This window comes from Mus musculus, chromosome 1 (genome assembly GCF_000001635.26).
Source record: "Mus musculus strain C57BL/6J chromosome 1, GRCm38.p6 C57BL/6J".
Classification (NCBI taxonomy): Eukaryota; Metazoa; Chordata; class Mammalia; order Rodentia; family Muridae; genus Mus; species Mus musculus.
Genome location: NC_000067.6, coordinates 181,094,970 through 181,116,500, shown reverse-complemented (window position 1 = coordinate 181,116,500; position 21,531 = coordinate 181,094,970). Strand labels below are relative to the sequence as shown.

General features: G+C 39.7%; 1 protein-coding gene across 8 annotated transcripts in view; it reads left to right on the top strand.

The window, feature by feature from the left end:
• Positions 1-21,531, top strand: part of Nvl (nuclear VCP-like) — a 57,077-nt gene that overhangs the window by 27,714 nt on the left and 7,832 nt on the right. For 5 of the 8 annotated variants that reach the window (NM_026171.2, XM_006496964.4, XM_030242438.1 and 2 more), the window contains exons 14-22: positions 2,200-2,418; positions 4,109-4,213; positions 7,279-7,341; positions 9,522-9,641; positions 11,330-11,429; positions 14,866-14,972; positions 17,298-17,374; positions 19,277-19,365; positions 21,447-21,517. In NM_026171.2, coding sequence (NP_080447.1) covers positions 2,200-2,418; positions 4,109-4,213; positions 7,279-7,341; positions 9,522-9,641; positions 11,330-11,429; positions 14,866-14,972; positions 17,298-17,374; positions 19,277-19,365; positions 21,447-21,517 — 951 coding nt within the window. Of the gene's footprint in view, positions 1-2,199; positions 2,419-4,108; positions 4,214-7,278; positions 7,342-9,521; positions 9,642-11,329; positions 11,430-12,823; positions 12,934-14,865; positions 14,973-17,297; positions 17,375-19,276; positions 21,518-21,531 lie in introns of all 8 variants that reach the window. The other 3 variants (XR_373614.4, XR_003946442.1, XR_003946443.1) reach the window with 3 other exon arrangements.

Genomic DNA, 21,531 nt, shown 5'->3' with positions numbered 1-21,531 from the left:
TTCCAGGTCCTCCGTGAGAGCACTAAGAACTCTCAAACACTGAACCAATTCTCTAGCCCTAGAGTTGCTGTGTTTTAAAATTATTTTATTCAATTTAACTTTCATATGAACTGAGCTTAAACATGGGGCTTGCATTAATCCAGGTTTGGCTAGTTTCTTTTTTCTTTTTCTTTTCTTTTTTTTGTTTTGTTTTGGTTTTTTGTTTGTTTGTTTGTTTTGTTTTGTTTTTCGAGACAGGGTTTCTCTGTGTAGCTCTGGCTGTCCTGGAACTCACTTTGTAAACCAGGCTGGCCTCGAACTCAGAAATTTGCCTGCCTCTGCCTCCCAAGTGCTGGGATTAAAGGTGTATGCCAGCATGCCCAGCTTAGCTAGTTTCTTATTAATAAATACCTATCTATTAAGAATTCTTCTAAGTGCCAGCTATAGCAATGAGAAATCGGGCTCTGCATTTAAACATCTTAGAGTGAGACTATAAGGACAAATAAAAGAGAGCTCTATAAATATCAGAATTTCTCAGATAATATTTTCACAAGGCATGGTATTGCTTTGATTTTAAAATGTATTTTATGTGTACTCGTGTTTGCCTGAGTTATGTCTGTGCAGTACATGCATGCCTGCTGTCTGAGGAGGCCAGAATTAGATCTGTTGGAATTGGAGTTACACACAGCTGTAAGTTGCCATGTGGATGCTGGGAGTTGAACTTGGCTCCTCTGGAATCACAGGCAGTGCTTACCATCTCTTTAGTTCTGTTATGATGGTTTTAATGGCAGCTGTTTGCTACGTTATTTTTTTTTAAGATTTATTTATTTCATGTATGTGTGTACACTGTTGCCGTCTTCAGACACACCAGAGAGGGCATCAGATCCCAGTACAGATGGTTGTGAGCCACCATGTGGTTGCTGAGAATTGAACTCAGAACCTCTAGAAGAGCAGTCAGTGCTCTTAACCTCTGAGCCATCTCTCCAGCCCCCTGCTACATAATCTTATCAATCTTGATAATTTGCCCAAGTCCAATACAGGTTCTTTTATCTTAATCTTTGTTTATAGTATTAACTTTCCTAGCAGAAAGCATGCAGTAAATATATCAGTATCCATCTATATATGTAGATGTTGGTTTCAGAATGATTAAAGAGATAAAACGGGCTGGAGAGATGGCTCACTGGTATGAGCTCTGGCTGCTAGTACTTCTAGAGGATCTGGGTACAAATTCCAGCACCCACGTGACAACTCTCAACTGCTATCACTTCAGTCCTTGAGGATCCAACACCTATTCTCGCCTCTGTAGGCATTAGACACATATATGGGACACACATATATGCAGGCAGAACACCTATCCACGTGAATTAATTAAAGACGTTTTGCCAGGTGGTGATAGTACATGCCTCTAATCCTCAGGAGGCAGAGGCAGGTAGATATCTGTAAGTCCAAAGCCAGCCTGGTCTACAGATTGAGTTACAGCATAGCCAGGGTTACATAGAGAAACTCTGTCTTGGGGATGGGGTGTGTGTGTGTGTGTGTGTGTGTGTGTGTGTGTGTGTGTGTGTGTGTGTCTGTGTGTACCTTAATGTTCTTCACAAAGCAAAAATCTGCCTTTGGAGTTCAAGATTCATTGAACTAGGAAGGTTCCTCACTGTGGATTTTGTTGATAAGTTATTAGAGAAACTTAAAATGAATTTACATTGTTTCTCGAGTAATTTTGTCTTAAGTCAGCTGCTTTATGAACATTTAGAAATGAAATAGAATTTCGTGAGATGGATATTTTTGGCCAAGTGCCTATGTTTGCATTATCTAACCCTAGCTTAAAATTTAGAATTATAATATCAAATCAATCTCTCTTCTCTCTCTCTTCTCCCCCCACCCCCAGCCATTTTGGCCTCAAACTTACATAGTAGCTGTGGGTGACTGAGTGGCATTGGCCACTAATACTGACCTAGAAATTACTTTTATATTTCTTGATTATAATTGATTTTTTTATTTCACCAAATATATGATGTACTTAGAAATATATCTCATCTAGAGATATTATTACAATGCATAGTTCGTTAAATTCACTATAACTTAGAGAATCTTGGAATACTTATTTAAATTACATGTAACTTTGTGTAAATTCACAATAACTTAGATAATCTTGGAATACTTATTTAAACTACATGTAACTTTGTGGTTCACATTGTTTTCCTTTAACTCTTATCTTTAAAGGATGAATTGCAAAGGCTGTTGGGGTTGCTAAGAGACCAAGATCCCCTCTCAGAGGAACAGATGCAAGGACTGTGCATTGAATTGAACGATTTCATTGTTGCTCTAGCAGAAGTCCAGCCTTCTGCCAAAAGGGAAGGCTTTGTAACTGTCCCTAATGTGACATGGGCTGATATTGGTGCCCTGGAAGATATTAGAGATGAGCTTATAATGGCAATATTGGTAGGTATACAGCTATCAGGGCCATTGGCATTGGTTGTGAGTTAAGATCTAAAAAAAAACCTGCATGCATGTCTACCAGATTATGTCATTAAAAAATTTAGACCTTCTTATTTTATGTGTATGAGTGTTTTACCTCCATGTATATGTTTGCACTGTGTACATGTCTAGTACTGGTGGAGTCTGAAGGCATCATTCCTCTGGAGTTGACGTTATAGATTATTGAGAACCGCTTTTTCTGGGTGTTGGGGAATGAACCTAGGTTCTCTGCAAGAGTAATAAGTACTGAGCCATTGAGCCATCTCCGTAGCCCCTAAACACATGTTTAAAAATAGAGCTTTCCTGAGAGTCAGTTCAAATATAAATTCAGCTTCAGTTTGTCATCTTTTTTGTTGTAACTGTCTCAACAATGAGGCGTCGTTCTCTCGAGATGTTTCATACTCATTGTTTTGTTTGTGTTTGGTTCGACTACATAGTGAGTTCAAGAAAAACAAATTTAGGTTTCACTCGAGACCAGTGTGTGTGAAAACTACCTTCTTGGTCATAGTCAAGAGGGTCAAGGCAGCTTTGGTGCCCATGAAACTTTGGATTGATTTTAGCTTACTTTTTGTTTTTTTAAGACAGGGTTTCAAGGTGTTTTTTCAGGTTTTTCCCTGTCCTGGAACTCACTTTGTAGACCAGGCTGGCCTTGAACTCAGAAATCCCCCTGCCTCTGCCTCCTGAGTGCTGGGATTAAAGGGTGCGCCACCATGCCCGGCGATTTTTAGCTTACTTTCACTTTCCTGCTTACTGACCATTTTGAGTTGTGACCCATTTAGGAGGTATGTACTACCAAATGTGAAAGCACACTAGGATTGTAGAGAGCAACATGTGTGGTATTTAACTGTGTATAGGCCCTGCTGCCTCTGATTTCCCTGAGAAAGCTGTCTCCAGGACTTTCATAACTTAGAAATTTGGTTGATTTTTTTAAAACTTTATTTTAATATATTGAAGTAGTTCATCTTGGCTGGGGGAATAGTTCAGGGGGTAAACCATTTGCCATGCAAGGGTAAGGGTCTGAGTTTGTGTCTTCAGAAGCCATGTTAGATCAGGTGCAGTAGTTAATGTCTATAACTACAGCATTCCCAGGAAGGAGACAAGGCAGAGACAGCAAGACTCCCTGGAGACATGTGGGCCAGCCTGCTTGGTAGATGCAACAGAAAGAACAAGAGACTCTGCCTCAAAGAAGATGGACGGCAAGGGCTAGAGACAGTCCTGGATCTGTGCATAGACTGGCACTTTTTATAATGAAATACTGTATTGTTTTGTCTAAAGTGGTCTTATAATTTACATGTATATATAAATTCCTTAAGAATAGTGTCTGGCTTGATGTGGTAGTACATACCTTTAATCTTTGTTCTTAGGAGACAGAGACAGATCTTTGAACCTGAGGCCAGCCTGGTCTACATACTGAGATGGAGGCTAACTAGAATATATAGTGTGACCTTGTCACCAAAAAAAGAAAAATGAAAGAAAAGAGAGAGCCTTTCCTGTTTATCACCATGTACCATGTACGTGATGTCTAAAAAATTGACCAGTCACCATCATTTTTAGGCTTTGTGGTCAGGGTTAAATATAAGTGATGACATACATTTGAACACTCAGTGTAAAGTGAGCATGTATAATGGATCACAGTTGGCATTGTTTCTTCCAGGCACCTGTTCGCAACCCAGACCAGTTCAGAACTCTTGGTTTGGGGACTCCAGCTGGCATCCTCCTAGCTGGTCCTCCTGGGTGTGGAAAAACTCTGCTAGCAAAGGTATGGCACAAGTTCTACTGTGTGTGTTGTATTTCTTGCCTTCAGTCGGATAATGAAGGTTTGAATAACATCCTGAAGTAGATCTTTTGTATACACTCTGTTAGAAGTCCATTTTAGCTAACTGATTTTCTTTTTCAATAGAATTTTCTACATTGTGTCCTTTAGAACAAAATGGTTTTAATTGGTTGTGTCACCCTCATTCCTGGGAAAGAAGCAAGAAAAGGGTCCTGTCCCCTAAAGACAAAAAAGGCTCTTGTGTTTCTCAAAACTGTGCACCATTCATGAGCTTGCTCAGGGTCATTCTGACCTTTGCATTGTTCTTGATTCTTTTTTTTTTTTTTTTAAGATTTATTTATTTATTATATGTAAGTACACTGTAGCTGCCCTCAGATACTCCAGAAGCGGGCATCAGGTCTCGTTACGGATGGTTGTGAGCCACCATGTGGTTGCTGGGATTTGAACACGGGATCTTCGGCGCTCTTAACCACTGAGCCATCTCGCCAGCCCCTGTTCTTGATTCTTGCTTTTGCTTAATTATTATAATGAGTATTTTCTACTATGTTCTTTATGATATTTTAAAAAGCCTTTCTGCAGTAGAAAATGTAAATTAGTAAAAGGCAAAAATGTTTATAATCCTACCATTGCTTTCTGCTACCACTGTTTTATTTGGTAGTCAGTCCCAGGTATCTTTTCTTTTATGCATATCAAGACATAATATAGACAAGATAATTTGTTAATGAGCTTTGATTGGTGTGATCAAATGCAGACATGTTTTGGCTCACGATTTCTGAGGCTTCAGTAACTGATAGTTCCTTGTTTCCATGCCTATGGGGGGTGAGGGGGGGGAGAACATCATGTCAGAAAGGTGACAGAAAAGTAGCTCACCTCATGGCAGCTAGGAAGCAGACAGAGGAAAAGCTAGGGAGAGAGTGGGCACAAGATACGTCTTTCCAGAATGTGCCCCGATGACCTCCATTCTCAAGCATTTCACTGCCTCTCAGGAATGAGATCGAATCCCACCCCCATCACCTACCCCCCAGGCAAGGTTTCTCTGTGTAGCTTTGGCTGTCCTGGAATCCTCCTGGAAACAAGCTGTTCTCATAAAGAGATCTGCCTGCCTCTGCCTCCCAGATTCAAGGCATGCACTACCACCACTCCAGGAGACTGAATTATTATTTTTATTTATTAATTTATTTACTTTATATTCCAGTCATAGCTTCCCCTCCCTTCTCTCCTCACAGTCCTTCCTTCTCCTTTCCTGTCCCCCACACCATCCTGTCTTCCCTTTTTCCTGAGAAAAGGGAAGGCCTTCCATGGATAATGTATCAATCTGTTAGGTCAAATCTCTTAGGATCCAATTACTTCTCAAAACTCCTGTCAGCAGAAACTCAAGCCTTTAACCATATAAACCTTTGAGAAATATTTCATAATCTAAACCATAGCAATGTATGTATGTAAGTATGTATTCCAAAAATGTAAATTTTTATTTTAAAAACTTTTTATTTTAATTACAGGGAATAGTGTCTTTCTCTGTATCCTGGGTTGGTCTGGGACTCAGGTAGTGCAGGCTGACCTCAGACTCTTACAGATCCTTCTATTTTAGCCTCCTGAGTGCTGGGATTATAAATGTGAATTATGGACTGGCGAGATGGCTCAGCGGGTAAGAGCACTGACTGCTCTTCCAAAGGTCCTGAGTTCAAATCCCAGCAACCACGTGGTGGCCCATACCACCCATAATGAGATCTGACGCCCTCTTCTGGTGCGTCTGAAGTCAGCTACAGTGTACCTATATATAATAATAAATAAGTCTTTGGGCTGGAGGGAGCAGAGATCCTAAAAATTCAATCCCCAACAACCACATGAAGGCTCACAACCATCTGTACAGCTACAGTGTATTCACATACATATAAATAAATAAATAAACAAACAAACAAACAAACCTTAAGAAGAAAAAACGAATTTTTTTTTTAAAAAGTGAATTATTATACCTGGCTTCAAATAAAAGGTTTTTAAGCACACTTTTCTTGCTTAGCATAATTTCCTGAATTTTTTCTTCAATCACAGCTATTTTGATTTTCAATAATTGATTGTACCATGTGTGCCTGTGGCTGTGAGAGATCAAAAGGCAACAACAGAAACCCTGGAACGGGAGTCTTACAAAGGGTTATACCAACTGCAATTTGGGTGCCGGAATCACACCCAGGTCCTCTGGAAAAGCAGCCAGTGCTTTTATCACTGAGCCTCTCTCCAGCCCTGAATACAGCATTGTTAATACCGTGGGCTAAAGAGATGGCCAGCGAGCATCAAACCTGATGGCCTGAATTCAATCCCAGAGCCCACAGTGTGGAAGGAAAGAACTGACTCCTCAGAAGAGTGATGGAAAGCCCACGCACACCTACACATATACACATGCACACATACGTAAATGTAATAAAAATGCTTTAAGGTTTTTAATGCCTGTATTATAGTTTGCCACAGGGATGTTTTGTAGCTTATGGTAATATAGATATGGTTGCACATGCCTGTAGTCCCAGTACTTTGGGAGCTAGAGGCAGGAGAATCAAGAGTTTTAAGGTTATCCTCTGCTACACAGAGTTTGAGGCTAGCCTAGCCCACAAGAAACCTTTGTTTCAAAAAAAAAACCAACTAAGGAAACAAACAAAATCCCATTACATTATAATCTTATATTCACTAGTAATTATATTAGAATAGTCCTAAATCATTTTTCTGTGAATAGAATGCATGTTTTTAAAATATACCAAGGTGGTTTGTGGCATTAGTAGAGTGTGAGTATTCATCTCACAACTTAAACTTGTAATTACCACTTAAAATTGCTTTTCTTTATTTAGCTGAGGCCTCTCTTCAGTTGAATAGAGCTCATTGATAAACTCAGGTGTGCCTGCTTCTGCCTCCTGATTGCTGTGATTGAAGGTGTATACATGCCACAACATTCGTCTTAAAATTTCTTTTAATATTTGACCACCGTATATATGTATAAATGTATATATGTATTACAAAGATTTTTTTTTCTATTTATTTTATATCTTTCTATTTCTTCTGGTTAGGCTGTGGCAAATGAGTCTGGACTAAATTTTATATCTGTCAAAGGCCCTGAATTATTGAATATGGTAAGTCATGTGGCATCAGCCATTATTTTAATTAAGATAAAATGTGTCAATTCTAATTATAGGACTCTGAGCTCTCAGGTCTTTGGACAGTTGTGACATTTTGACAAAACTCTGTTACAGAGTTGGAGGATTGAGCTTGCTATAACATACAGGGTTTGTAAATAGTTCTTGAGTAAATCTATTAAACTATGAACTTGAGTTTCTGCTTTAAAATAGAAATGATTTATTACAGTTATTAACATTGAAATGTGTTTGTTCTCTGCTATTTGTCAGACACTTCAAATGTATTTATTCTTTTTTTGTTTGTTTTTTTGTTTTTGTTTTTTTCTTTTGGTTTTACGAGGCAGGGTTGCTCTGTATAGCCCTGGCTGTCCTGGAACTCAGTCTGTAGACCAGGCTGGCCTCGAACTCAGAAATCTGCCTGCCTCTGCCTCCCAAGTGTGCCACCACTGCCCAGCAAATGTATTTATTCTTGAACAGCTTGTGAAGTATGAATTGTTCGTGTGTGTGTGTGTGTGTGTGTGTGTGTGTGTGTGTACACTAATGCATGTGTATAGATGTACATGTGTATGGAAGTTAGGGGTCTACCTTGAGTGTTGGTCTTCAGAACCTGTCCACCTTGTGTTTTGAGCCAGGGTCACTTACTGGGACCTTGGTCTTTTGAGACTATACTGCTGGACAATGGACCCCAGGAACTGCCTTCTCTGACTCCCTAGTGCCCAGCTTTGTCAATAGGTCCCAGGAATTAAACTTGAGTTCTCATGCATGCATGGAAGCACTTATCATCTGAGCTATCTCAGCTCTGGCATGCCTCCTTTGCCATACAGAAAATAAATAAATGAGAAAATTAGATATCTCAAAGTAATAGTGTGCTTGTTTTGTATGTACTGGAGGGTTCTCGGGTGTTGGGGAGACTAGAGGTATACCTTGGGATGTGCCTCAGGTTCTTCTACCTTGTTTCATTGAAACAGGACCTCAGAGTAAGCAGACTGGAGCTTGCTGACTGGTGTAGACTGGCTGATGAGCTCCAAGGATTGGGATCATAAATTCTAGCCTCCCTGTTGGGTTTTTGTTTTGGGTTTTTTTCATGTGGGTCGTGGGAATTGAACTCAGATCCTGAATAGCAAGCAGTTCATCTCCCCATCCCAAACCTTGCTCTTACTTAGTGTTAGCTGTGAAAACTTTTTCTTTTTTTATAGTTCTTGGGCTTTGTGTATGCTGAGCATCATTGTACTACTTAAGCTATACTCTCAGCCCTAACAGAATTTTTTTTTAATGTGTAGCCATAGAGGAAAACCTTGTCCTTACATATAAATTGTCTAATTACTCTGTCCTGATAATATTGCTACTTATGGATAGCTATGTTTCCTTGGCTGTACTTAATGTTTATATTTAAATTTAGATTTTTAACATGGAGTAAGCCATTATGAATCTATGGGATGCCTTACACATTCACTCAGACTCCACTGTTGCTGTGTAAAAAAGTTTTTTTCTATTTTAGCAAGTTTGTTTATATATGGGAGTGGATATCAATTTGATTTGTGTATTTTAGTGATATTATTGGATGTGTAACAATTAACTCCTGGGTATTTTTATTACATAAGAAATAGGAAATTGGTTTTAGACAATAGAATTATGGGAATTCTTTTTTAACTAGAGATTTTATATTCTACATAGTCTTCATTTTCTGTGAAAAACAAAATCAGCTGATTTGATTAAATATGTAATTGGCTGTCTGTGTTTTTAAGACTGGGCTTTAATGTGTATTCAAGGCTGTTTTGAAACTGGTGATTATCCTGTCTCAACCTCTCAAGTACTGAGATAGAGGAGTGTACCACCATGTCTGGTACAATTGCCTTTTATAAGTCAAAATGATTTACTATTAGCAATTGCATATGGTTCAATACCTTCAGAATTCTTGACATCTATATGACTTCAATTTTTAAATTATTTTTTAGATTAAAATATAATTACAACATTTTTCCCTTCCCTTTTCTCTATCTAGCCATTCCATGCTTGTGTTCTCTCAAATTCATGGGCTCTAAAAATTATTGTTTAACATTCCTGAATATATAAATACCTAGGAGCTACATTATGTAAAACTGCTCTTATTGTCATTTGGTTCTCAGCCCCAAGATTGAACTTTCTCTCCATTTTATCTGCTTTCTGTACATGTTTAGTATGTTGGTGAGAGTGAACGTGCTGTTCGACAAGTTTTTCAGCGAGCCAAGAACTCAGCCCCCTGCGTGATATTTTTTGATGAAGTGGATGCTTTATGTCCTCGGAGATCAGACCGAGAAGTAAGTAACGAAGCCTTCTCTAGGTACATGTGAATGCTCGCTTATGAAAGTTCATACAAGTCACACTTATGGAAGCTAAAATCCCTTTCTCCTGATTACACTGCTTGCAAGTTGCTGACACTAACACCACTGCATGCTCCATCATGTTATCATTTCAATCATTCTAGAGATCTCTTATAAGTACTTGGATAGCTTAGACCTCTGCTGTACATATAAGGATGGATATGTTATCTTGATTTTATTTTTACCTGTGTATACAAGTCTAGCAAAAGTAGAATTTACTTGATAATGCCTTGTTTTAGACAATCATATTTCTTCTAGGTGTTTCTTTTACAAATAGAACTTTCTGAGACATTTGTATCTGATACTTGTGCAATATACAAATAATATGGAATAGAATTTGGGAAGTATGAATCATGTCTAAAGGTGTACATACATGATATTGAGATGTAATCAATACTCTATGTCATATTTCAGATAACATGTTGGTTACATAATAACCCAAGAATGATTTGTTAAATTAACCATTTCCCACGCCTTTGCAACTGATGCCCATCTTTATTTTTTTTGTCAATTTTACTAACAAAATAGATCTTATGCAGCAAGTGAGCCATCTCCTTTTCTTTTTCTTTTCAAGTCAGGGTTTCTTTGTGTAGCCCCACATGTCCTGGAACTTTCTGTGTAGACCAGACCGGTCTTGAACTCACAGAGATCCACCTGCCTCTGCCTCCCGAGTGCTGGGAGTAAAGGTGTGGACCATCACTGCCTGGCTAACCCATGACTCTGAATGCTACCGAGTCTGGATTATGAGTTTGCTAATGTCTTAGTTATTAGTGCTGTGCCACCAGAGAGTGAAAGTAAGGCTCTGCAGATGCATCCCTCTAAAAGGATCAGCGGATTAAAGCACACTGCTGCCTCTATACATCAATTTATAGTGAATGAAGAAAGTCAGTTAATAGTAAAATCCCTAGCAGCACTTTCTCTTTATCTTCACTGTCTATGTATTTTATATCTCTGTATCCCTGTACTTACTTCCTAAACCATTCGCTTGGGTATAGTCCTGAATAGCCATACTTGTACCATTTACTCCAAGAAAAAGATAAATAATGTACTCAATGTCCCTTATGTATTGCATTGAAAGATGTGGGATACTCAACATAGGCAGAAATCTAGAGCTTTGAAGCTGAGTCTGGAGTTGACCAAATGATGTTCATGGCAGCTGTCAAATAATTCAGAAGCTTGTGATTAGACAGAGAACCTCTTCTAAGGCTCTTTTTTTCTCATGCTTATGGGCAGTAATCACAGCTTAGCTGAGGAAATGCACTGACAGTTTTATTTTGCATAGTATCTATAGTGACAATGACTCTTAAGAAGTAGTCATTGCTGCCTGCCCGTCCGCCCTGCTTTCCCCTCTCCCTCCTCTCGTCCATACTTTTTTGTCCCTCTTTCACTCTCTCTTCTGTTGCTCAAATTGACCCTGTACTCTCAGACTTAGGAATACATATTCTTGCCTCTGCCTCTGGGTACCTGAGACGTCTGGATCCATGCTGCTGCTCAGTCACTGCAGCCCTTCTTCCACAGAACCTCATCAAGAGCGAATGTGCTCAGTTGTATAGAGGGAAAAAGGACCGCTTTCCTTACGTTTAAGGTGAAGGAACTAGGTTGGTTTTTGGTTTTTTTTTTTAAAGACAGGTGCTAGTGTTCGTGTGGTGAATCAGCTGCTTACAGAGATGGATGGCTTAGAAACACGCCAGCAAGTTTTTATTTTGGCTGCCACCAATAGACCAGGTAAGAAAGAAGAACATCACACAAATGCATTTATAAAGTGAATCAAACCTTACACAGGTCAGATTTATGCTGCATTAAAAACATTGGGGCTCGAGAGATGGCTCAGCAGTTGCTGCTCTCCAAAAGGGCCTGTGTTCAGTTCACAGTCCCCACACGGCAGCAGCACACAACTGTTTGTTCCAGGGAATCCACTGCAAGTGTGTCATGCACAGATAGACTGGTAGGCAAAACACTACACAGAAAGTAATAAAACTTTTTTTTTTAAGATTTATTTATTTATTTATTTATTATATGTAAGTACACTGTAGCTGTCTTCAGACACTCCAGAAGAGGGAGTCAGATCTCGTTGCAGATGGTTGTGAGCCACCATATGGTTGCTGGGATTTGAACTTCGGACCTTCGGAAGAGCAGTCGGGTGCTCTTACCCACTGAGCCATCTCACCAGCCCCGTAATAAAACTTTTTTAAAAATTTAAAAAGCACTATCTTTCGATTCTCATGAAATTGTTTCTCTCTATTGACTTTTCTGCTGCTTGTTTTTGTTGTCAATTTGACTCAACCTATAGACACCTAGGAAGATGGATCTTCATTTGAATAATTAGTTGCACAGATAAAACTAGCCTTTGGCCAAGTTTCTAAGAGATTATCCTGAGTGTTAATCAACATGAGAGGGCCTAACCTACTAAAGGCTGCATAAAAAAGCTAGCTGTGGGCTGGAGAGATGATGAGTCAAAATGTAAGCCAAATAAATACTTTTCTCCCCTACGGTGTATTTGGTTTTTTTGTTTTGTTTTGTTTTGTAAGTCTTGAAGTTTATCATGGCAATAGAGAGCAAACTAGAACAACTATAATAAAATTGTCTTCTTGTCAGAGAATACTTGTACCATACTCATTTTTGTTTCTGGTTTTATCGATTTAATAGATAAGATATTGCGATGTACATTGGCCTTGAGCTATCTGTTTTTCTACTCAGCTTCCTGAGTGCTGGTATTATAGCAATGGGCTACCATGCCTGGTTTATATAATACACACTTGACCCTAAAAGTATTCTCAGAAATTATATAGTATGGTTTCTCTCAAGTTCATAGGAAACAAGAAATGCTCTTCATTTTCCCTGAATTTTAAGATAAAATTTTAAAAGATCCATGCTGATGCCATGCTCTATTATTGGCCTATAACAATGATTTAAAGTTGTTTTCAAGCTTAAGCATACTATGATGGATTTGGATAAAAGGCTACAGACTTCAGAAGTGTTCAAGTTAGGTTTTCTATTCTACTCTAGTTTTTCTTTATATTTTTAATCCTTTGCCCTCCCTGCAGCCCAGGCTTTCTTAGATAGTCTATCGTGATGTTTGATAACTGTCTGCTAGCCAAGAAATGTTGTCAAATTCTCAGGAGCCAGAGGAATAGGCACTTGTGAGCCCCCTAACACGGATTTTGGGATACAAACTCAAGTACTTTAGAAGAAATAACCATTGAGTCATCCCCCCAGCCCTCTCGCTATGGTACGTTAGCATGTTTTGGGTTTGGTTTGTGTTCTTTTTTGAGATTGGATCTCACACAGAAGCCCTGGAAGGCCTGGTATGTACATATTCATGCCTCAGCCTCTTTAAGTACAGTGATTACAGAGATGGAGTCCTCACTTGGCTCCTCGAGTGGATTTCTCAGTCGTCTAGCTGGTATACATCTTCATTTGAAGGAAGTTACAATAGAATCTGCCCACTCATGATACCCACCATTTCATTTATACCCATTTATCCTTCCCGAGAGGCTTTTTATCCTTGTGTGTCAGTCATCTTAAAGTTCTTTGTTCTCCAGTTTATTGTTCTTAGGTGTAAAACATAGGATTCTGTTTAGCATTCTGCACTGAGTTTGGCCTATGCTGAGTGATGAACCTTAGCTTACCTGTGTTTGCCCTCTTGTGCATTTGTGTTTCATCTTCTGCTCTATTGAATCTCACCCATTCCTTTTTCCCTTATAACTTAGACTGCTGTGTCAGTTTACTGCATGTATTTACAGATAGGTTGTCTGGATCTTTTTCAGTTGTACTCATCACTATTTGCCTGTTCTGTTTTATTATATCATATGACTTGTTTTGATGTCTGTAATAATTTTCTGCATAGTTTTTTTTTTTTTTTTTTTTTAACCAAAAAATCTTTTTTGCAGTGCTGGGAGTTGAACCTAGGGTCTCAAACATATTAAATAAATACTCTATCAACACCTGAGCTCCAACCCCCAACACACACATTTGTGTGGTTTTATTGTGTTAGTTCTTGCCTATATGCATGTGTCTGCACTGTGAAAATAAAATGATAGCAGATTTATATCAAAAGATAAGGCTAGAGAGAATCGGTGTAATAGTTCTCAGAAGCTGAAAAGACTGTCAGCTCAGAACTGTGTCCATCAGACATGTATTTCAGAATATTCTCAGGGAAGAACTAAGAATCTGCCATGTGCCAAGCTATGGAAGCTCAAGGAAGGCTAGGGATATTACTTATTAGTAGCGCATACGCATGAGGGACCTGTAACAGAGAAGTAGAAAGACTTAAATGTAAGTGGATACAATAACGTTCCCGTGCGTGTTTATGTGCACATGCATGAGTGCATGCATGTGTGTGTTTCTCCATTTGCCTGTCTAAATGCCAGTTATAGCCATTGGGACTTGTCACATCTGTTGTCTTGGTATAAAGACTGTTGAAAAAGATGTGGCTTTCCACCGGGGTCTTAGTGGAGAAGTCAGAACGTTTTGTAGTGAGCCTCGCTGTTATGGCAGCACTGTGCCCTGGGTACGAAGCGCCAGGGACACAGAAGGGCGTAAGGCAGTTTTCTTGAGAAGATTTATGGGAGGCTTAGGTGCTCTTGGGAAATTCCAGCAGACACATGGATAAAGGACAGGGAAAGCCCCGCTGAGACAAACGTAGTTGGGGCAGGACAGATTCCCTCAGATTGAGAGTCCTGGAAGAAGAGCAGCTGTGGGGCTCAGGTAGGGTTAGAGTTTCGTTGGCATGTGGATGCATTTTGATAAATAGCTTCTGGTTTGTGTAAGAGGGTGTGTGCATGAAACCTGCATGTGTGTGTTTGTAAGTGGCGGTCAGCAGGCATCTTCCTCAGTCTTTACCTTGTTTTCTGACACAGGATTCCTCATTGAACCAGGAACCCACTGTGGCTAGACTGGCTGACCAGCAAGCCCTAGGGGTCTTATCTCCGCCTTCCCAGTGCTGCAGCACTTTGCTTTTTATGTAACTTCTGGGGATTTAAACTTTGTCCTAATGCCTGCATTGTAAGCACTTTACCAGCTTCAGTAACACCCAGTTCACCACGGTTTTTAGTTTGGATTTTGTTGGTTTTTTTGTTTTCAAAAAGAATTTTTCCTATCTTTTACTAATTACATTAAAAAAAATCTATTTCACTTATATCTGTTTTTCTCTCTTGTCTAGATATCATTGACCCTGCCATTCTGCGCCCAGGCCGCCTGGACAAAACGCTCTTTGTGGGTTTGCCTCCCCCAGCAGACCGTGTTGCCATATTAAAGACTATTACAAAAGTGAGCAAAAGAAATGGCTTTTTTGTATATGTTTATATTGTTTAATAATGTTGTTATTTTGTTTTATGTATGTGTGTGCGTGCGTGCGCGCGCATGCGCCTGTATGAATTATGTGTACTGCATGTATGTAGCTGCCCAGTAAGGTAAGAAGGAATCAGATCCCCCAGACTGGAATGACTCAGATGTGAGCCTCCTCACGTGGGTGCCTGGAACTGAACCCAGGTCTTCCGCAAGAGAGAAGTGCACTTAACCCCCAGCCACCGCTCGAGCCCTGCTCACTCCACTTTTAAAGTTATCCAGGTAGTAAATCAGGCTAGCTGATTCTTCTTCTTCTAGAGCTTAAGTGTTTACCATGCCTCCGTCTCCCAAAATGGGCACTAACCACATGGTCCAGTCTCCTTTTTTCTTACTCACAATGAAGATAAACTAAGTGAAGGATTGGAGTTAGTGTTCAACAAGTGTTATCAGATGTCCTTGTAATCATGTTCCCTCTGTCTTTAAATATTTGGCCATCAGATCATCCTGTCTGAAACAGAGGACAAAGCTTTAGATTGTAAAGAAAGTACAGATCCATCAGGAAGGTTCAGAAACACATGAGGTCTGATGTTTCATGCCAGCTGCAGGACAGAACTCAGCTCAGCTCTTAACACCCAGTGTTAGGAAAGGTCAGAGAAGCGCATTCTGTGCAGATCCTGGGCTTGTAACCACCAGCTTGACAAGAATAGGATTTAGGTATTGAGAGCTATACAGGAATCCCTGGTATACATACCTGGTATATACACATGTAATACCGGGTGAGTTTGCTACTTATGATTGAGCTTTTTTTGGTTTAGAAACTAGAAGGTTTAAGGTAAAAGTCTAATAGCATATAGAATATATGTGGGAAGTTCTTTGTGCTATGTGACATCAAGGTTGAAAGTCCCTCCTGGCAGCTCCTGTGCACAAATATATATATAACATGTCTGTAGTTGTTGCCTTTCTGCTCCCTTCCAGCCACTTGTCACCACTGTGCCCGTCCAAGCTGCACTGAGAGATATTTAATGATTGTGCAGTCTGGCTTTACAATTGTTTTTGCTATATGCAGAACGTAGTCACTGGATAAAGGTGTGTTAAATAGGCACAGGAACTGATTTCTTGGCCCTGTCTTAGATGGGTTTGATATTTATCGTGACAATGGCTCTTAGAGCCCACAGTTTCTTCAGGTTTTGAATAGGCCCTGCTAGGACACATGCAAAGTTTCTTTATGGATCTGGGTAGAGTGATAGATAATTGCACAAGATGGCTGCCTGCTGAATCCCATAGTGACAGTACCCTGCAGTGTCACTATTTGATATTAAGATTAACTCATTGGCATGTTTATTCTTGTGTGCATTTCTTAAAATAGTTATTTCAAAATGTAGTATATGCCTCAAAGGAAAGAAGATAAAGTACATATGTACGTACTGCATCAGGACAGTACTATTTTTTAACCTACCATCTAACTGACATTTAAGTCATTAAGAGCTATAGTGGAGACTGCTAAGATGGCTCAGAGGATTAAAGGCACCTGCCTTTAGCCTGAACACCTTGAGTTCAGTCCTCAGAACCTACATGATGGAGGGAAAGAATCAACTGGAAATTTTCTCCAGCCTCCTCTTGCGTGCTGTGCACATAAGTGGTTTTTAATTGTAAAATTTTATTGTTTGGATTTTAAAGATTCATGTGTATGAACTAACTACATATGCTGTACCTATGGAGACCAGAAGAAAGTATCAGATCTCCCAGAATTATTGATGGTTGTGGGTACTACCATGTGGGTACTAGAAGTCTGACCCTAGTTCTCTTAGAAAAGCAGCCAGGGCTCTTAACCACTAACCAGCCTGTGTAAAAATATATTTTTTAAACTGTGTGGTGTTTGCTTCTGTTATGTAGTCTGCTTAGAATATTACTAAACATGGTTCCTGTATGTAGTGCTTATGTTCAGTGTTGAAATTCTGAAGCTTTTTTGAGCCTTGTCGTTTTTAGCATCTGTAATTATGAGCTGGGAGGAATTGGTTCCAATGTCAATGCTGGGTTTTAGATGAGAGATTAAAAACATCTTGGGTCCTGTGCAGAGCAGCATCCTTTCACGTTCAACAAGCTGGGTTCAGTGCTATTCTCCTTCAGTCAGTTTCATGACACAAATTCCTCCAACTTCCTGAGTGTCTGTGGTTTGCCTTTACAGCTTCTCACACCTAAATCTGCACCTTACCCTGATTCTCCAGCTTGAAACCCATGGTTCTAATACCGTAGTCATCAACCATTCTTTTTCATTAAGAACCAATGACATATTTCTCTCTTGTTCAGAATGGCACCAAACCTCCACTGGATGAAGATGTAAATTTGGAAACAATTGCTAATGACCTTCGTTGTAATTGCTATACGTGAGTATTTAAATCTCTACTGTCTGAAGCCTCTGGGGTATAGTTTCTTCATCAGCAGGGAAGGAAAAGAAGCCCATTTCTCAGATTGTTGGAAAAGCTAATGATGTTTCCTGTGTGGCACCTTACCCAGCGTCTGGCTGGTTCTTGCTGCTTTGTTCTCAGACAGCTTGCCTGCCCATTTGGAGGCTGAGTTCCTGCCATAGATTGTCCCTTTTTCACTCAGGCTTCCCTAACCAGGTTGTTACACTTCATAAGTTCTACTTTCAGAATACGTAAAGTGTACGTGTGTTTCTCACTGGATATCAGATTTCTGACTTCAGATCACCAGAAGAGGGCATCAGCTTTCATTACAGGTGGCTGTGAGCCACCATGTGGTTGCTGGGATTTGAACTCAGGACCTTTGGTAGAACAGTGTTCCTACCTGCTGAGCCATCTCACCAGGATATCAGATTCCTTAGTTACATCTGCAAGACTGTGTGCTCCCTGTGTTCATGTGCCATTGACAGCCTGCGACCGCAGCAGGACACCTGATATTTCTGCCTTGAGTTTTAATGTTTATTCTTGTTGTAGTTTAGTTGAGATGCCCCAGCCACTCTGTAATTTAAAAGCCCTGTTGTGCATCCCTAATACCTCGGGTGCTTGGTATATGTGTGTAGTCCGAGGCCAGAAAATATGGGTCATTCCACTAGAAAATAAGATAAGTGAGTGAGAATTACATCATTAAGGGATTCAGCGCTGCAAGCTTGCTCTGAGAGCAACTTTTAATTATTCGACATCTGAAAATGAGGCTTTAGTTCTATAGTTCAAGCTCTTTCTTAGAGAATCTTTGTGGATCATGTTAAAGCTGCAGTATAGGAAAGAAAGCCCACTCAACACAGATGTTTCATTAACCTCTTAGGACTGTGATAACCCAGCCTGCTGTTGTTACTTAGAATAATTACACAGACTAAGCTTAGGTGTGTATTTGTGTCTGTTCACTCAGCTTTGTATGTGTAAAGTTTCTACTAACTGGATGTGTGTGTGTGTGTGTTTGTGAGAGAGAGAGAGAGAGAGAGAGAGAGAGAGAGAGAGAGAGAGAGAGAGAGAGAGACATTCCTGCAGGTGTGTGCAGGTGCCTGAGGAGGTCAGGATAGACTGACTGACTACCGTAGGGGCTTAGGCGTTGTTCCTCAGAAGCTCCTTGTGTTTTAAGACAATGGTTTTGCATTTTTTGTTTTGTTGTTTTAAATCCTGAAGCTCATGTCTATTAGATTAGGCTGGCTCATCCATCAGTGAGCTCTGGGGATTTGCCTGCTTATAACTTAGACTGGGTTATTCCCCCCTCTTTCCTCCTCTTCCTCCTCCTCTCCTCTACCCACCTCTTTCTCTTTTAATGTGGTGTCTAGGACTTGAATTCGAGTCATTATACCCTAGCTTCTTTCTGTTTATTTTATTTTTTTTAATTAGATATTTTCTTTATATACATTACAAATGCTATCCTGAAAGTTCCCTATACCCTCCCTCCCTCCCCCTCACTCTCCTACCCACCCACTCCCACTTCTTGGCCCTGGTGTTCCCCTGTACTGGAGCATATAAAGTTTGCAATACCAAGGGGCCTCTCTTCACAGTGATGGCCAACTAGGGCATCATACCCTAGCTTCTTAACTAGATGTTTTATATCAACATCAGTATTTTGGCTAAGAGGAAGGACATTTTATCTTTCTTTATGTCACACCTTCCTCAAGTCCCTTTCTTCTAAAGGTTGATAATTCTTTAAGTGAAAGCTAAAAGCTGTTCCTTACTGCTCCTAGTTCCACCTCCATTCATTGCTCTTTTTCTTCATTGTTAAGTATATTATAATTAAACATCTTTCTTAGCTTTTAGAATACCTAAGAACACATAAGAACATTTCTTTGATTATAGGGGTGCGGACCTCACTGCTCTGGTACGGGAAGCTTCTCTCTGTGCCCTGAGACAAGAAATAACAGCTCAGAAGAATGGTGTTGGAGCAGGTATGACCTTCTCCAGGATGTCTCCATTCTACTTTGTCATTCTGGATATTGTAAAACACTGCTTTAAATAGTGTTTCTCTAGCCTTTCTTAGAACATTGTGTGATGAGGATGACTTTGTTTTGATGGAACCTCTAGAAGATTTAAGAAATATACAGTTTTCTACATATCAAGATTTTTTTCCTTTGAAATATAAAATCAAATGGCATTATGTGTTGGTCACTGGTGGAGCATTTTCTTAGCATGTGCAAGGCTCAGGATTCTTTCCCCAGCACCACAAAGCCAGAAAGCCAAAGACAGAAATCTGTGTATTACCTTCATAGATGGATGTGCTTCCTATTTACCTCACATTTTGACAGTATTTTTTATACTACTATTTGGGTATTGTGTGGCCAGAAAAGATTAAATTATGACCTGTACTCCAGCCATGCCAAGTACTTTTTAGCTTTACTTTGCTTACTTTGCCTAAGTGTCTCTGAGGTGCTGTGTGCTGTACAAGTGTACTCTTGTTCGAACTTCAGGTGTGCACTGGTCTCCTTTCAATGATGTGTGTGGCTGTGTTTGTGGTGGGTTGGGTGGAGAGAAATGTGTGCACATGATACAGGTGCCTTCAGAGACCACAGAGGCATTAAGATCCTCGAGGGCTGGAGTTAACAGTGGCTGTGAACCACCTGACATGGCTACTGGGAACTGAACTCAGATCCTCTACAAGAGCAGGATGCTCTCTTAACACCAACCCATCTCTACAGCTCCACTTCTGTGAATCTCAAAGCTAAATATTGTGACAACAACATTTGATTAGCATAGATTTACTGGCACACATACATACATTTATTAGAAAGTTTTTTTTTCTTTTCCTGAATAATATTAAGATTCAGTTGTCAAAACTTCTTTTTTTTAATAAACTGTATTCTCTTCCTTTTGGACATTAATGATAATAAGCAAGCTTAGAACATTTTATTAACAAAAATGAGAGCCACATTTGGTTGTGTACCTTTAATCCCATGCTTAAAGGGACTGGAGAGAAGGTCCCGAGTTCAAATCCCAGCAACCACATGGTGGCTCACAACCATCTGTAATGAGATTTGCTGCCCTCTTTTGCTGTGTCTGAAGACAGCTACAATGTACTTATGTATAATAATAAAAAATAAATCTTAAAAAAAAAAAAGAAAGAAACCAAAGTAAAATGGTCTTTAATTGTTGAGTCACATAATGATTGTCATATCCTTCTTGCCCCCACCTCCAGGACAATCAAATCCAAAGTCATGTATTCCACTCTGTGAGCTGAATCTGACCACCATCTTAGAGTATTTTTGGTGTTCTTGGTGACTAAAAAGTAACAGGTCTTTCCCATATACTGGAGTTGCTATTATTTGCCTATTTTTTTTTTATATATACACACATAACAAATGCTGCCATCTCAGCTTTGCTGTGGCTTTTGTTTTTAGCTCTCTGGCCTTTGGAGACTGCGCTAATACCTTATCCAAATCAAACGCAATTCTGCTGTCATTTCTCAGTGACATGTTCAGCAACATGTATTATTTTATTTTAGGTAAATATATTATCCTAATATCTGTTTACTATTTTGAGTATAAATTGTCCTCACTTAAGTTTATCATGTTAACATTGTAAACCAAGTTATATTTTACCAACTAGCCTTATAAAGATTACAACCCCATCTAATCCAGTTTTGTGACATGCATATGTACCTTAATGCTTTTGTCTTTAAGGACATCTAGCCTCTGTGACTCAGTAGTATAAACTTGTATTCAAGAACATGCCCTTGGGTGGGAATACTGGTTCTCAGTTACTTGTGGTTCTGTTGACCATCTCTTAAGTTCTTTCTACAGGAGACCACACTGGCCATTTTTGACAGTGTGACATGCACAGTACCATCCCAACATTCCTGAGAGACAGACCACCTACAGCAGTCCTGTTTCCTCAAGTGAGATGGAGAGAGTCTCAGTGAGGCAGACCTGGAGAGGGGCATGTGTACATGTGCTTGAATAGTTCCATCTGATCGCCCCTCACAGCTTTCTTGTGTTATTGTACTGAGATGTATGTTTTTACATCTTCTCCACAGGTGAGCTTAAGGTCAGTCATAAGCACTTTGAAGACGCTTTCAAGAAAGTAAAACCATCCATATCAATAAAGGTGAGAAACTTTCC